Here is an 18340-nt window from a genome sequence, read left to right as displayed (position 1 = left end):
TTTCACAATTTTCAAACTTAATTTTTATGCCCTTAAACCAGAGTTGTTACACAATAGTTAAAAAAAAACATTTCCCCCCAAAAAAAATCATTTCCCACATCTACTTTACATCGGCATAATTTTTTTAAACAATATTTTTTGTTAGGAAGTTATATAAGGGTACCGTCACACAGTACCATTTACATCGCTACGACGGCACGATTCGTGACGTCGTAGCATCGTATGATTATCGCTCCAGCGTCGTAGACTGCGGTCACACGTTGCAATCACGGCGCTGGAGCGATGCCGAAGTCCCCGGGTAACCAGGGTAAACATCGGGTTACTAAGCGCAGGGCCGCGCTTAGTAACCCGATGTTTACCGTGGTTACCAGCGTAAAAGTAAAAAAAAAAACAAACCGTACATGCTCACCATCTGATGTCCGTCAGGTCCCTTGCCGTCCGCTTCCTGCTCTGACGGAGATCCGGCCGTACAGTGAGAGCAGAGTGCAGCAGTGACGTCACCGCTGTGATCTGCTCTCACTTTCCGGCCGGCAGACAGTCAGAGCGGGAAGCGGACGGCAAGGGACCTGACGGACATCAGATGGTGAGCATGTACGGTTTTTTTTTTTTTTCACTTTTACGCTGGTAACCACGGTAAACATCGGGTTATTAAGCGCGGCCCTGATCTTAGTTACCCGATGTTTACCCTGGTTACAAGCGAACACATCGCTGGATCGCTGTCACACACAACGATCCAGCGATGTCAGCGGGTGATCAAGCGACGAAAGAAAGTTCCATACGATCTGCTACGACGTACGATTCTCAGCAGGGTCCCTGATCGCTGCTGCGTGTCAGACACTGCGATATCGTATGGATATCGCTAGAACGTCACGAATCGTACCGTCGTAGCGATCAAAATGGCACTGTGTGACGGTACCCTAAGGGTTAAAAGTTGCCCAGTGGATTCATTCTAAAAACTGCACCCCTCAAAGTACTCAACACCACATTCGAAAAGTTAATAAACCCTTCAGGTGCTTCACAGGAATTAATGGAATATGGGAAGAAAAAAAAACAAATATTTTTTTTTTTTTGCAAAAATTTTACTTTAGACAAAAGGTTCTTTATTTTCACAAGGGTAACAGGAGAAAATTAACCTCAAATTTTGTTATGCAATTTCTCCAGAGTACACACATACCCCATTTCTTGGGGAAAACCACAGTCTGGGTGCATATCAGGGCTTGGAAGGAGCACTGAGTTTTAGTATTTGAACTGAAAAAATGGCTGGAATTGAGAATGTACGTCATATGTCAGAGTCCCTGATGTGCCTAGAAGTGTAAACCCTCTGACAAGTAACCCCATTTTGGAAACTAGACCACTCAAGGAATGTGGCGAGCACCTTGAACCCCCAAGGTGCTTCACAAACTACTGTATTTTTCAGACTATAAGACACTTTTTTCCTCCCAAAATGTGGCGGAAAATGGGGGGTGCGTCTCGTAGTCCGGATGTATTGGCTCTGGTTGTGGTGAGGGAGCGGTTTCGGCGAAGCAGCGGGTCACAGAGGCGGCTGCAGCTAACTTCTGTGCCTGCAGCTAAAGAGAAATGAATATTCACTGCATTCCAAGCCAATGGGCGTAGAGGGCAATGAATGTTCATTTCTTTCTGGGATCCTGTATGATTGGTACCATCCCGCTCCTGATATGATTGGCCCCATCTAGGTCCTGGGATGCATGGCCACATCAGGAAAGATTTAAAAAAAACAAACAAAAACAAAACAAAACAAAAACAAACAACCTTACACACTTACATACCCGGCGCTCCCTCGCAGCGTCCTGCTCCGGTGCCAGTAACTGCTTTATGTTTGTAAGCAGTGCATGGCAGGGACGTCATGCGCTGCTCACAAGCAGATCACAGCTGCCAGAATGCTCACCGGGACTGTGCATAGCAGAAAGCAGTAAATATTTATTGCTCTTCAGTAGTGCGCAGTGTCAGCCAGCGGCTTCCTGCTGCTACCGGCGGTCACAGTCATTTCTCTTAAGTATCAGCAAACGTGACTGCCAATAGCAGCAGAAGCCGCTGGCAGAATCATACTTACTCCACAAGGCAAGATCATGCATGGAGCCCCAGACCAAGGAAGATTGACAGTAGTCTTTTGTTTGTTCCTTTTTCTAATAATTGTGCCAACAGTTGTTGCCTTCTCACCAAGCTGTTGTCTATAGTGTCCTGTAGCCCATCCCATCCTCCTGCAGGTCTACAAGTTTGTCCCTGGTGTCCTCAGACAGCGCTTTGATCTTGGCAATGGTGGAGAGGTTAGTGTGATTGATTGTATGGACAGGTGTCCTTAATACAGGTAAATTCAAACAGGTGCAACTAATACAGGTAATGAGTGCAGAGTAGGAGGCTTCCTAAAGAAAAACTAACAGGTCTGCGATAGGCAGAATTGTTGCCGATTGGTGGGTGATCAAATACTTATTTCAAGCAATAATATGCAATTTAATTATGTAAGTATCATACAATGTGATTTTATGGTTTTTATTTTGACATTCTGTCTCTCACAGGTGAAATGTATCTACAATAAAAATAACAGTCCTCTTCATTTTTTGTAGGTGGGGAAATTTGCAAAAATCGGCAGTGTATCAGATGTTAGGTTAAACAAAGCTAAACACCTTTTTAGTGCAGCATGAAAGGCACTAAAGGGTGCTAGCTTATGTTTAGGGAGCTTGTGGAATTATACATCTATTCTATCCGAGGGTTCTGCCCTTGGCTGCTTAAATTTCACAGTCCCTCTTGAGATGTGTGATAAAAAAAAAAAATTGGACAGCATACACATGGTCCGTGTGCCGTTTGATTTTTGTATTCTCACACCCAATGACTTACATTGGCAAGTTTCATCCAATATACGCAGCCACCACTCGCAGCATGGTGCGATTTTATTTTTGTGTGTGTCCCATCTCCAATGATTAGCCTGATTTACAGCTGAGGAAAAACTCGCAGTTCCGCACTGACTCATGTGAATAACACTGGTGCGAGTGCAGTGCGATTTCTATCCCCCCCCCCAATTGCACTCGTCTACTTTATGCGCAGATATGAGTGAGGCCTAATTGTATTAAATCCTACCCAGACAAGCTGGCACACAGAGTAGGATATAAGTGATAGGAAATTCATATTTAGGTAGACAGTTTTTTTTTTCTTTTTATCAAAGAATGCAAAAAATCCTTAAGTGCCTTACATTTTAAGCGTTTGCAGCAATATCAACATTTCTGTATTCATTAATGTTAGTGCTGACGTATAGTGTATGTATATATTTGTATATTGACCACATAGCATAAGTGTTCACCTTGCTTCGTTTGGATGACTCGTTCCTACATCATCCACAGAAGGCTCCTTGGCAGCTCAGTCTCCTGCGCAGATGTACTGACCTTTCCCTGCACACTGTGGTACTTTGCTCTGCCCTCAACAGGACAGAGAAGAACACCTGTGCAGGTGCGCAATACCAAGAAGACTTCTGTGGAGGACATATTGACGCATCATCCACACGAAGCAAGGAGGATGGGGTTTTTAAGAAGATGGGACACCAGACCAAGAAGAGTGACACCCCTCGGACCGGACCGCCCCGCAGGTGAGTATAATAAGTTATTTTTCTTCTCTTACAGGTCGGGTTGGGGGCAAATATACAGCATTATAGAATGCTATATCAGCCCTGAGAGGTAGTAGCTCGTACAGGCCAAACCTAGTGACAGGTTCACTGTAAAGGCCCCGTCACACATAGCGATTTACCAACGATCACGACCAGCGACGACCTGGCCGTGATCGTTGGTAAGTTGCTGTGTGGTCGCTGGGGAGCTGTCACACAGACAACTCTCTCCAGCGACCAACGATCAGGGGAACGACTTCGGCATCGTTGAAACTGTCTTCAACGATGCCGAAGTCCCCCTGCAGCACCCGGGTAACCAGGGTAAACATCGGGTTACTAAGCGCAGGGCCGCACTTAGTAACCCGATGTTTACCCTGGTTACCAAAAAAAAACAAACAGTACATACTCACCATCTGATGTCCGTCAGGTCCGTTGCCGTCTGCTTCCTGCTCTGACTGAGATCCGGCCGTACAGTGAGAGCAGAGCGCAGCGGTGACGTCACTGCTGTGCTGTACTTTCACTTTGCGGCGCTCAGTCAGTGTGGGAAGCAGACGGCAAGGGACCTGATGGACATCAGATGGTGAGTATGTACTGTTTTTTTTTTTTTACATTTACGCTGGTAACCAGGGTAAACATCGGGTTACTAAGCGCGGCCCTGCGCTTAGTAACCCGATGTTTACCCTGGTTACCAGTGAAGACATCGCTGGATCGGTGTCACACACACCGATTCAGCGATGTCAGCAGGACCTCAACAACCAAAAAACGGCCCAGGCCATTCCGACACGACCAGCGATCTCACAGCAGGGGCCGGGTCGCTGGTACGTGTCACACATAGCGAGATCGCTACTGAGGTCGCTGTTGCGTCACAAAACTTGTGACTCAGCAGCGATCTCGCTATGTGTGACGGGGCCTTAACCCTTTCGAACACAGTAAAAAAAAAAAAAAAACACCACAAAGCTTTTCCACAAAAAAACAAAAAGAAAAATAAAATCACATACAAAAACTATGGCATCAGTTAAACGAATCATCTTTTCCCATAACAACAAAAAAAGCCCTTATATAGCTCTATGAACAACTAAAAAAAAAAAAAAACCCTATAGCTATCATAGTATGTCTATCTTGAGTGGTGTATCTAGGGTGTCAATCTTCGCACGCATGTTGAGCTATTATCTTGGGAAAGTACCAAGTCTCTTCACTGCCCTGACCTATCAATTTTTATTTTTATAGCGCCAACATATTCCACAGCACTATACAATTTTACAGACAAAAAGGACATTACAGAATAAACATAACTCAGATATCTAATCCAGTAGTTTACTTGGCACAGTAGTGGAAAATCCAAACCACTTAAGCCATTATTTATTTGACCATTATATATTCTTTTGAATAGTCAGACGTTGTTTATATCCCTCATTTTGTTTCTGTCTTTTTGACTGTCCGATTTTTTTTTTTTTTTTTTTACTAACAAAAAAATTACAAAGGCCTTTATTGCTCAAAAGATGCAAATCATAAGAAACCTACAGTGGCTGGCAAATAGTCCCCAGCACCACTCCAATCCCCCCCCCCCCTCGGAATTTGGTTTTCTTTTCATTGTGAAGGAAACAACAAATAGGACAAAATAACTGAAAACATCAGTGTGCATAACTATTCACCCCCCTAAAGTCAGTACTTTGTAGAGCCTCCTTTTGCAGAAATTACAGCTGCCAGTTGCTTTAGATACATCTCTGTGAGCTTCCACATCTTGTCACTGAGAAAGGACAGGAATCAGCCCACAACTACACAGTAGGACCTGGTCAATGACCTGAAGGGAGCTGGGACCAGTGTCAAACATTATCATTAGTAACACACTACGCAGTCATGGATTAAAATCCTGCAGGGCACACAAGGTTCTGCTGCTCACGCCAGCACATCCAGGTCCGATTGAAGTTTGCCAATGACCATTTAGATGGTCCAGTGGAGGCACGGGAGAAGGTCATGTGGTGAGATGACACCAAAATAGAACTTTTTAGAAACAACTCCACTCACCGTGTTTGGAGAAAGAAGGATGAGTAAAACCCCAAGAACAAGGTTCAACTGTGAAGCATGGTATGGAAAAAGTTACACTTTGGGGGTGCAAAGGGGACAGGATGAGTGCACCATATTGAAGTGAGGATGGATTGGGTCATATCACAAGATTTAGCAAACAACCTCCTTCCCTCAGTAAGAGCATTGAGGATGGGTTGTGGCTGGGTCTTTCAGCATGACAATGACCTGAAACACACAGCCAGGGCAACTAAGAAGTGGCTTGCTAAGAAGTATTTCAAGGTCCTGGAGTTGCCTAGTCAGTCTCCTGATCTTAACCCAATAGAAAATCTTTGGAGGGAGCTGAAACTCAATGTTACCCAGCGATAGCCCCAAAACCTGAAGATCTGGAGAATATCTACATGAAGGAGTGGGCCGAAATCCCTGCTGCAATGTGCCCAAAATTGGTCAAGAACTACAGGAAACGTCTGACCTCTAATTGCAATCAAAGGTTTCTGTACCAAATATTAAGTTCTGTTTTTCTATTGTATCAAATATTTCATGCAATAAAATGCAAATTAATTAGGTAAAAATCAGTGTGATTTTATGGATTTTTTTTTTAGATTCTGTATTTCACAAGCGAAGTATACCTGCGATAAACATTACAGACCTCTTCATTCTTTGTAGGTGAGAAAACGTGCAAAATTGGCAGTGTAGCAAACACATGTATGTATGTATGTATGTATGTATGTATGTATGTATGTATGTATGTATGTATGTATGTATGTATATCCTTTTGTGATTGTATCCGAAACGTCGCCACGCCATTTGGGCAATAAACATCACTTTTTTTTCTGGAAGTCTGCTGTGCTGTTTCCCCTTTTTTTTCTACTATTGCAAGGAGCCTTCTGAGATTGCTGGCTGGGGATGCATGCACTTTGTTATGGTACTGTGTTTGGTGCTGTTCCAATTTTTGAAGATATACACACACATATGCCATACATACACACAAACATACATGTATTTATGTATATGAAAATCTCTCTAGAAAATCTGTGCTGTGAAAGTTTTAACAATAAACTATACAATACTTTACATAAGATTGACAATTGACCTTTTTTCATTCATGTTTTAGCTACCGTAATTTAAGGCTCTTTTTTTTCTTTTATATGAATATTAAAACTACTTCCAGGATAATAATCAATGCTTTAGAATCACGTATAACTTGTGACAGTTTAAGATCTAGGCAGCTGCCTAACTGAATACCAGAATATTTAGTTTTCGTTCTACTAGAAAAAGTCATAGGGTTCAGATTGCATTGTTGTTTAACACTGAAGTCTATGGTCTGTTTAGATAAATTTACTAGGATGTATAAAGTCTTTTCCCCACATTATACAGCAATTAATTTGTTATGAAGCTTAATGAACCAATGGTGTTTGGGCTTTTCCATTCACAGTCTCTTGCCTCTTCCATCATAGGGTCTGAACAAATTAAATTTACATAGATTGATTTCGATCTCCATCATTAAAATGCTTACAGTGAATCTGTCACCCCCTGGGATGCTTCTACCTATTTATATGGGCATACAGGTAATAGAATGGTGGAAATAGTCATACCTACCTGTATGCTCCTATCCGTGGTCGTCTTGTGCATAAATCCTCTTTTATTGGAAGAAAATTGCCTCTGGCGTTCGTTTGCATCCCCCCCCCCCCCCCCCCCCCCCCACCCACCACCACCACCACCACCACCACCACCACCTTCCCATCAGCGTCACAGTACTGTGCATTGGCCCAGGGAACCTGCGCCTGCAATGGAGCAATTATACATGCTTTTTCCGCCCTGAAATGGGCATTGGCTTCATTGTTCTTCTGCGCACGCGAGTCACTGATACTTCAGTAGTTGTAGTAACTTGCCTGCGCAGGGGAACAATGAAGTCAATACTGTGGAATCGCGTTGAGTGCAGGGCGCAGGATTCCGGGTTCAACAATACATGTCACTGGGCAGCTGATGGGAATGTAAATATACCGTTGTGTATTAATCGTAGGGAAACTGAGGAGAGAGCGAGAGAGAGAGCGCAAAAGAGCGGAAGAGATCGAGCGCGAGCGACTCTTTTCCCTGGGTTGGAATGTGCTTCCAAGCATGCTCAGAAGTAAAAACTGCATCCGTCACTAGATTCCTGCGTTTCACGGTGTGCACAGGTTCCAGTTTAACAGCCTTTGCCTCCACATTCCTCCCCTGCTGCACCTCTTGCTAATGTTTTTTTTAAAGATAGAATGAAAATTATTAAACCAGCGAGTGCCTTGTGAATTTCTCGTATCTATAAAATACATTTAACAACTCATTTTAACTCCTCAACCCGTGATGTACATTTTCTTCACAGGTCACCTGTGCGATGTATACAGTAGATGTCGGCTGTGTTACAGCAACAACCAGTGCCATCTCTGATCACTGTCATCTATTTTGACTATGAAATTTAAAAGACAAATAGGTTACCATGGCAGCCAGGACCCTCCTGAAGGCTACCATGGTTGCCACCTTAAACCTTTATCTTACGCTGCAATCACATCTGTGTGTCACGAATACCCAACCAGAACTTAACCTCAGACATGCAAGATTACTGTCAAGTTCTGGCAAGTCAGATTGCAGTCAGTGCATGACACTTAGTCCTTTTAAGAATTACTGCATAAAAGTTTATATATTAGATATTTGGACAGTGACAATCCTCGTGATTTGGGCTCTGTGCCACTATTTATTTATTTATTTTTTACTTAAAATGAAACAACTGAGATGCAATTGAAGTGTAGATTTTCAGGTTTAAATAATGGGGCATTAACAAAAATATCCTGTGAAAAGTGTAGTAATTGCAACAATTTTTCTACTAAACATCCTGCTTTCGGGGCTCAATAGTAATTGGACACAATGTAACCAAAAATAAATAAATGTTCATTTTTAATACTTAGTAGAGAATCCTTTCAGGGCAATGCCTTCCTGAAGTCTGGAAGCGATGGACGTCACCAAACGCTGGGTTTCCTCCTTTGTGATGATTTGCCGCCTTTACTGCAGCTAGCCGCCTTTACTGCAGCTGACTTTAGTTGTTCTTTGTCTTTCTGCCTTAAGTTCAATCTTAAGCCTGCCATATTTATTCTCAGTGTGCTTCAGATGCGATTAATCTCTCCGACGTATTTCATTTCTTTGCCTTAAACTCATGGGTTGCTTTTGTAGTATGCTTGGATCATTGTCTGTCGTAGATGTAACAGTAAAATCTATAACGTCATCACTAGAGATGGGAAGTGTCACCCTCATATTGAACATTGAGGCATGGATTAATTATAACTTGGGAAAGGAACAAGAACTAGCACTTCATCTAACCCCGCTTGCTTTAAGACCTCCTGCTATGAACAGCTAATTGAAATAGGTTACCGTTGGAGAACAGGCAGAAGGTCTGAGACAGGAAATCCATCACCTCCAGAGAAAATTTGTTTGGTCTTCAAAAGTAATAGACTCTTTGGAATCAGATTCCAATTATTAACATTGTTTTTGTGACAAGCGTAAGCCCCACAGTTATGGGAGACATATTTTCAGTGCCGTGACCATGTTGTGAACATAACACATTTGGAAATCTCAATTTTTTGGGACCGTAGCCACATCTTATTGACCAGCCCCAACCTGAGGTCACCCAGGGGAGGTATGTGGGCATGACTTCTGAAATACAGATTTTGAATCATCAGCCTTGGAAGACAGCTCGTTGTGATTCTGTATATTTTTCCAAGAAGAGCTTCCCTTCGAGAAGATATGCACCATTTTTATGACACAAATTTAGCACAATTCATGTTATTGTTTATACTGTATTGTTTTGTCCTCTTAAAACTTTTGTATATTTTTATAGCAACTGCCTACTTTTGAGATTAAATACAGCTCTGGCAAAAATTAAGAGACCACTGCAAAATGTTCAATTTGTCAGATTTCTCTCTTTATAGGTATATTTTTCAGTAAAATGTAATTTTTTCATTTAGTCTATAAATTTCTGACATGTCTCCAAATTTCCAAGCAATAATTATAATATATAATAATTAATAAAAATATTTTTTTTCTAAAGGAGAAATGGTCAAAATTTAAAAGAAAAAAAGCAGTGCTTTTAGACCTCAAATAATACAAAGAAAACAAGCTCATAACCATTTAGAAACAATACAAATGTTTTTACTCAGGAAGAGTTCAGAAATCAATATTTTGTGGAATAACCATGATTTTTAATCACAGCTTTCATGCGTCTTGGCATGCTTTCCACCAGTTCTTCTTTGTTTGATGGCTTGTGACTATCCATCATCTTCTTGATTACATTTCAGAGGTTTTCAATGAAGTACAGGTCAGGAGATTGAGCTGCCTATGACAGGGTTTTGATGTGGGGGGTCTCTTAATTTTTGCCAGAGCTGTATATAAAATTTCATACACTGGTTCCTTCTGCACTATAAAAGCCATACGCTACCAGCAATGGGTGACCAATCAGCCTGTATAAACGTTCAGTGGTGGCAGCTACTTTTTCTTGGGTTATTGCGGCTTGCTCCTGCAATCGTAATTCTCTGCCCTGTTGAGGGCAGAGCACAGAAGTGCAGTGCACAGGCGCTGGGAAAGGTCAGAGGCCCGGCGCCCGTGCACTGCAGTACTTTGCTTTGCCCTCAACAGGGCAGACAAAGTACGCCTGCGCAGGAGCCGCGACAGGACGCAAAGAAGAGGACGTCATCGTATGAAGATGGGAGGCCCCGGACCGGACCTCGACGCCCACTGGACCCGTACAGAACCAGGACCGCCCCTGGGTGAGTATAATCTAACGTGTTTTTCTTATCTTTCAGGTTACATCAGGGGCTTATATACAGCATTATAGAATGCTGTAGATAAGCTCCTGATGGTGGTGGCTGCAGCTTATAGGGCAAAATTGAGGTGACAGATTCCCTTTAAGGGGGTTAGGAAATGGTTTGTAGATTGGACAGAATATTTCCCATTGTCTGTATAGGGAGACACAGGGTAATTGAAATGCCACAGCTTAGTCCATCGTCCACTCACAAACTGCATTTTTAAATGAGCCAATCTGGGTCATCCTGGAAATATGAGCCTATGGTCAGAACTATAAAAAGCTGGGTGACATGTGTTCACATGTGAGGGCTGCCTACGGGCTGATGCAATCCATAATTCATTTCTCTTTCCCTGAAGTAAAACAGAAAATAACACAAATACCTAAACATTTGTCTGCGGTAATTTCTCACATTTAATAACTGTTTTGCATATTCGTGTCGTTTTATTTTTACTGTTTTATATATTCATTAAAAGCGCTGTATTTTTTTGTACTAAAGCTCCAAATTTTTTGTAAGTTTGATCGTTGTATGCCCTAAATGTACCTAAGGCTTATCAGAGAGTGTGTGACCGTAACAGTTTGGAGACTCATCACCTAGGGTGTTTGATGAGTGGTGGCAGAGTGTTAAGAAACACTGATGAACTGGTATGTATAGCACAAGTGATACAAGGTGGCCTAACAAATACAGTAAAAACTGAAAGGAAAAAAAAAAAAGTTTAAAAAATATGAGCACCATCAAAAAATACCAGACAGACATTTGGTATTGTGATGTTAATAAAAAAAAATCTGATTCACCCCTTCACGACCTATGAAATTTATGTCAAAGGTCGTGTCTGCCTTTGATCCGGGCTCAGAAACTGAGATCACGTCTTTTCCCGCACTTTATCAAGTGCCATGCTCATCACTAGTGCTTGTTGAAAGTGAGTGATGCCAAATCAGTCTGAACAGAACAGACTATTTACTGCTAAAAAGGAAATAGCAAATACAATACCTGAATCTCTGAGCCTGGTGATGAACAGGGCCTCCAAACCTCCGTGCAGGAGAATGGCAAAGCTGAGAAATTAGTGCCATATTTTTATTCTGGTTTGGATTGGCAGCAAACTTCACTGTTATTGGTTCAGCTGAGCCTGGAGGCTTATGACCATTAAAGCTAGCAATTGCCTCTTCTGCTTCTGATCGTTTGTCAAACCGTATAAAAGCAACTCCACGGGATAAACCTAAGAGAAAAAAAAAAAGAAAAGTTTAAATTCCCTAGATGCAATGTTATGTATGAAAAAATGAAAATTCTCCTTTGCAGTACATAATTAAAATTTTCCCTTATGCTAAAGGACGTACCGTATATACTCGAGTATAAGCCGAGATTTTCAGCCCACTTTTTTGGGCTGAAAGTAAGCCTCTCAGCTTATACTCGAGTCATACCCAGGGGTCGCAGGGGAGGGGGAGCCGAGCTGTGTATTAATACTCACCTGCTCCTGGCGCCGTCGCTGCACGTCTGTTCCCCGGCAGCTTCTTCCTGTAGTGAGCGGTCACATGGTACCGCTCAATACAGTAATGAATATGGACCCGACTCCACTCCCATAGGGGTGGAGCCGCATATTCATAACTGTAATGAGCGGTACCATGTGACCACTCACTACAGGAAGAAGCTGCCGGGGAACAGACGAGCAGCGACGGCGCCAGGAGCAGGTGAGTATGGCAGGGCAGTGCGCGATATTCACCTGCTCCCCGTTCCACCGTCGGCACCGCTGTGTCTTCCGCGTCCTCTGCAGCGACTCGCAGGTCAGAGGGTGCGGTGACGTGATTAGTGCGCGCCACCCTCTGCCTGAAAGTCAGTGCAGAGGATGGGAAGACACGCGGCGGTCAGTGGTGGAACGGGGAGCAGGTGAATATAGCAAGTGCCGGAGGCCTGATAGGCGAGTATGTGATATGCAGCAACAGCATATGGGACAAATATCTGTATGGAGCATCTTATGGGGCCATGTGCAGCATTATATGGGGCAAATATCTGTATGGAGCATCTTATGGGGCCATGTGCAGCATTATATGGGGCAAATATCTGTATGGAGAATCTTTTGGGGCAATTATCTGCATGGAGCATCTTATGGGGCCATGTGCAGCATTATATGGGGCAAATATCTCTATGGAGCATCTTATGGGGCCATAATTCACATTTGTGGAGCATTATACGGGGCAAATGTGTCTGTGGAGCATCTTATGGGGCCATAATCGGCATTTCTGTAGCATTATAAGAGGCATATTTAATATGGAGCATCTTATGGGGCCATCATTAACTGTATGGAGCATTATATGGGGCTCCTGATTCAATGTGGATATTCAAAAACACTTAACCTACTGATGTCTCAATTAATTTTACTTTTATTATCTATTTTTATTTTTGACATTTACCGGTAGCTGCTGCATTTTCCACCCTAGGCTTATACTCGAGTCATTAAGTTTTCCCAGTTTTTTTGTGGCTAAATTAGGGGGGTCGGCTTATACTCGGGTTGGCTTATACTAGAGTATATACGGTGTATATATATATGGGGCCTGCAGGCTCAGCATTTGAGCCCACTCCACACGTGGCAAATGTCAGCTGCATTATATAGCCGACATTTTAACAAGTTCTGATCAATTCTATTAACCATTTGAATGCCACTGTCAAGTCCTTAAAATGGTAGATAAGCCCCCGCGGTCCAACCTGAAAGTGAAGAAAAATAAGTTATATTATACTCAACGGGGGGGGGGGTGTGGGGGGGGGGGTGTCAGTCCGGTCCGATAGGTGTCGCAGGTCCGGGTCCTGCGCCTCCCCATCTTCTTGCGACGCCGCCCTCCTGCTTCTTCATCGCTCCCTGGCATCGCGTACTGCAGTGCGCATGTGCTGGGCCTCTCTGACCTTTCCCACCACCTGTGCGATGCAGTACTTTGCTCTACCCTCAACAGGGCAGAGAAATACGCCTGTGCAGGAGCACGATGCCAGGGAGCCATGAAGCAGCAGGACGATGGCGTCGCAAGAAGATGGGAGGCACCGGACCCGGACCTGCGACACCCATCGGTCCGGACCACCCCCAGGGTGAGTATAATATAACTTATTTTTCTTCATTTGCAGGGGAGACCGAGGGCTTCCCAAATGCTGTAGATAAGTCCTGAAAGGCAGTGGCCGCATCTTATAGCGGCAAAATCTACTGACAGGTTCCCTTTAAAGGGAATCTGTCAGCGAGTTTTTGCTATGTAATCTGAAGACAGCATTCTGTAGGTGTTAAAACACAGATTTCAGAGATGCCTCTTATCAAGCTCTGAGGTTTTGTTTGCTTACAATGATTGTTTTAGCACCAGTAGCTTATCATTGCTGTGAATAGCTGGTCATTGAGCCCTGCTCACACACACCCCCTTCTGTGATAGGCAGCTCACTGTCTATAGACAATGTACACAGAGAGCCTGGTGGGGGCGGGGTTAGCTTTCTCAGCTCTGCTTCATTCTGAACCTAAAAGCTCTGTGTGTCATAACGGCTGCACCCAGTAATCTAAGTGATACATGGGGGGATTCAGCTTCTCTTTGCCTGCCTCAGGCTGCTCTCACATGAGGTGGCAAAAACCTGCTGACAGTTCCTTTAAATGAGAGAGTTGCCTGTTTGCACACTGACTCCAATCATCCCGTTCTCCAGTACCAATGTGTTATTTTGGTACATAAGATCTGCTTTAAAATCGTCCCCTTCCCCAGTGTTAAAGGGGTTGTCCGGTCAAAACCGACAAGGCTGCAGTTACTCTAACTAGAGACTTATGAACCCCCCAGAGCACTCACTGTGCGCTGCAGGGATTCGCCACTTTCAGACCCGGGAAAGGAGGGTATGTATGAATTATATACACCCCTGGCCAGTGGGCGTGGCCACGCTCCATACACCTGTCGGAGCCGGCCAGTGGATGTGTTCTACTAGAGGGCACGGCTTCAATCGTTACAAGTATATGGAGAGCGAGGCTGCCAGGGGTATGTAGAACTCATACAGTGGGCAAAGCAGAAAAGCTGTATTGCGCATGCGCCAGCATACGCGATTGCTTTCTATGGCCCGAAACACAAAAATGGCAGCAAAATACTTCTGGTACATAGAAAGCAATTACGTATGCCGGCGCATGCGCAATACAGCTTTTCTGCTTTGCCCACTGTTGGGTAAAGCATACCGTGCACGCGCGAGATGCCTTTGGAATGCGCACGCGCAAAAACTACGCAATCTCCGAAATTTACTGTGAGGAATGCGTAGAAGCAAGCGAGAAGGGGGGAGAGACGGACACTAAGCTCCACCCATCGGACCGGACCGACCATATTAACATACAGTGCTGGAGGAATCTATGGATCATACGTGAGGAGTCCGGGGGCATCAGAAGTACTTGTGTAATGCATAGGGGGCACTGAATTGAATGGTAATTTTTTACATGGTAGCCCAAAAAAGTGGTGACAGATTCCCTTTAATAAATCAGGGATGGCTTGCCAACGGATAATACAGGAAGGCACTCAAAGCTGAAACTTGTGCTTTCAAGGTGCTAGATATTTAGCCTTTGTCAAACCTCGACTGGAGGTAGTCCAGAATCTTTGGAATATCAAGACTTGAGATGTCCAACACTAACTCTTGGTAATGCGAACAAAACGATTTCCAGATTTTAGTATATATCGCCGACGTTACCGACTTCCTTTTTTTTTTTTTTTTTTTTTCTTCGATAAAGGATATGACGAGGTCTGAAAGTCCTCAAGCTCTCAAAATCTGCCTTTCAGAATCCAGGCACTTCACATTGGGATGACACATTGGCCCTTGGAAAAAAAAAGTGCCTTAAAGGGGTTGTCCACTACAAGGATGACCCCTTTTTAAACAATGTTCGGCCCCGACAAAATAAAGCCTAAACTCGCCTCTCGTACCGGCAAAGTTCCCATGGTGTCGGCACTTGCTTTCCCCAGGGCTGCAATGCAGTGTTGTGACACGTGATGACGGCACCCAATCAGCGCTGGCTTAACTGTCTCCTCCTTTGGACAAAACTGAACCTGAAGAGGAAGTCTGCGCTGCAGCTCATCCCAGTCTACATGTCCAAAGGCGGAGCCAGCGACGCCAGCGTTGATTGGGCGCCGGCATCACACCACATCACAGCTCCGGGGCCGCATGTGCTGATACCGCTGGAACAGAGCAGGCACAGGAGGAGAATATAAGCTCTATTATTTTAATTGGGTCCGAACATTTAGTTCAGGCGATGTTGTCCAAGTAGTGGACAACCCCTTTAATGGTAAGATGGGATTTTCCAGAGCCATCTATTTTAACAGGGGAAACCGGCTTCTTGGGCCAGAATGGCACTATTAAGATTAGTTTGGCTTGATCTTCCTGAATTTTCCTCAGCACTGCCAGTATTAGGAGAATAGGCTTATACCAACGTTCCATACTTGGGACAAAGCATGTATCCCCATTGGGTGTCTTCTTGATTTAAGAGAAAAACATTTCTGAACTTTTATATTCTTCCTTGTGGCAAATAAGTCTATCTGAAGAATATCCCAGCGATGGGTTAACAAATGAAATTCCTTTACATTCAGTATCCATTCTGATGTTTGTACTTCATTCTGCTGAGAAAATCTCCAACATGATTTTGAGACCCCGTCAAGTGTACCGCTGAAACTGAAAGGACCATTTTTTTCCCTGTCTAACGGAAGATATTTGTGCCTAAAGCATGGGGATGGTGAGGTCTCAGACTTCCCGGATGGAGGAAGGCCACTGTGGTGATGGTGTCTGGTAGAATAAGGATGTTGATCATATAAAATTAACTGGCATCTTTTTTAATGTTACCCAGACTGCTTGGAACTCTCTGATTTAACTATCCGAGCTCACATGGATCCGGCCAGGTGCTTTGCAGGTATTGACTTGTACATGAGCCCCCTATATGGTGATGCCTGCATCTGTAGTAACAGTTAAGATTGGGAAAAGAAACAATATTTCCTTTCTGAAGATTCTCCACAGAGGTCCACCAATTCAATAACTTTACTGCTATGGAAACTTTATTTGTCCAACCCATTTACCTGTTCGTTCCAGGATGTTAGGATCTGCTGCTGCAACTGCCTTTAGTGAATTAACCCAACATTGCATATATAGCCTAGGTATGCGGCACTTCCATAACAATATATAAATCAAAAATTGCTGTAAAATCACAAACTTTATTTAAATGCTTGTTTTTAAAAAGAGATGCAAGTTTAAAATAAAAGGGACACTTCATGCATACAAAAAACCACTTGTAGCAGGAATCAATTTACACACAAAAAAATGTGTATGTGAACCTTTTAATGCCAAATTCTATAGAGAATTCAAAATACATAGATATATACTGAGTTGTAATAAAACTTCCACAAAGACTTTGCTGAATTAAGTTAAATAGCATTGCAGGAAAAGTTACATCAAAGATAAATGCTACATTTGATGCAAAAAAACAAACAAACCAAAAACAAACAACTAAGCACAAAAAATTATATTCAAAAATTGTGTCTCCCCATGTGAATTCAAATGCATCTGAAAGTGGGTATTAATGGGTTAAGTCCCCTTTAAAAGTGATGATCACATGAGCATGAGTAGACCTAATTAATGCGTGCAAAAAACTGTATTGGAGCAAATAGCTTCCTAAAGGTGCAATTGAGTTAGAGCATAATGTGCAGAAAAGGGGGCTAAGTCATTGGCATAAAAGGTACAGACATAGCAAATCCCCTTTTTGGGTAGTTCATCTGCTTTTCTATCCATAGGGTCCCTCAGACTTGATAAAACCTTAAATGAAATAGAGGTCTTTCTTACTAAACTGACTACGGGAATGTCAATCTTAGGAGTTGCTTCCCTTATTTCCATCTCTTCCGGTTCAAACGGAAAACGAGATTTAATTAATTTGTATAAATCAGCCTTTTCTCTAAGTCTTCTCATTCCTCTAGGATCATAGCTTTTATATATGTTTATTATCAGGGAATAATCTTCCTTCAAGATCGTAAACCCCCCAAACATCTCATCCTGTATTGAGGATCGATTTTCATTGTATCTCTCACTGCCTGTAGGAGCATATCAGTATCCTCCCATGAGAAAAGATATTTATTTTTCTCTTCTGGTGAAACTGGAGTTATACTTTAACACGCCTCCTGTTCTAAGTCAGTGTAATAAGATAATAAGTCATCCTCTGAACTTGACTCCATATCCCATCAATATCTTTTCCAGGTGGAGAGTGGGAGGAATGAGGGGAAACTAGACCAGTTACAGAATTCTGAACTTCTCCTTTATGACCAATATGAGGTCCATGATCAGAGGAGGAGTGTTCTTCCCTGACCACTTTAGGAATGCATTCTGGACATAGCTGTTTCCCATATGTCTCTACAAGTTTATATGCTGCATGTGGCCCTTTTTTTCCCCTTCTTGGTAACAGAAGAGGCCATTGATCTTTTGGGAAAGTCCCTTTCGTATAAGGATAAAGGTCATAATATAGTAAAGATGTCAGATGGAAATAAGGAAGGGTGATTTAACCCCCAGACTCCAATGACTTGTCCCAAGGATTCAGCAGGTGTCAGAATGGCCATAAAAGTCCCACCATTGCTGGCTGTTTTGCTGCACTGGTACGTACAATAAATAGTATTCCTGTCAACAGTCTTCATCAGCGTCCTCGGGAGCAGCCTTTCCTTTTAAAATCAGGCAATTCTTGGGGCTTCTTTTAAAAATTCAAAACTGAAGTCCACAGTGGAATGCATGTTGGGCAATAGAGACTCGCATGTTGGGCAATAGAGACTCGCGTGTTGCTCCCCTGCAAAGCGGAAAGGCGTCTCTGCATGCCAATGTCACCAGCGGTGAACTTCCTGCTGCGCAACCAAGGGATGGATGTGAGTGAGCAGAGAGCCCC

At 43.2% G+C, this 18340-nt stretch overlaps 1 protein-coding gene across 4 annotated transcripts in view; it reads right to left on the bottom strand.

The window, feature by feature from the left end:
* ELAVL1 (ELAV like RNA binding protein 1) overlaps window positions 1-18340 on the bottom strand; it is a 153127-nt gene that overhangs the window by 55638 nt on the left and 79149 nt on the right. For all 4 annotated transcript variants that reach the window (XM_077271711.1, XM_077271715.1, XM_077271719.1 and 1 more), the window contains exon 5: window positions 11449-11674. In XM_077271711.1, coding sequence (XP_077127826.1) covers window positions 11449-11674 — 226 coding nt within the window. The remainder of the gene's footprint in view (window positions 1-11448; window positions 11675-18340) is intronic.

Source organism: Ranitomeya variabilis, chromosome 1 (genome assembly GCF_051348905.1).
Source record: "Ranitomeya variabilis isolate aRanVar5 chromosome 1, aRanVar5.hap1, whole genome shotgun sequence".
Taxonomy (NCBI): Eukaryota; Metazoa; Chordata; class Amphibia; order Anura; family Dendrobatidae; genus Ranitomeya; species Ranitomeya variabilis.
The sequence above is the reverse complement of the archived record's forward strand: the minus strand, read 5'-3'. Positions and strand labels throughout refer to the sequence as shown.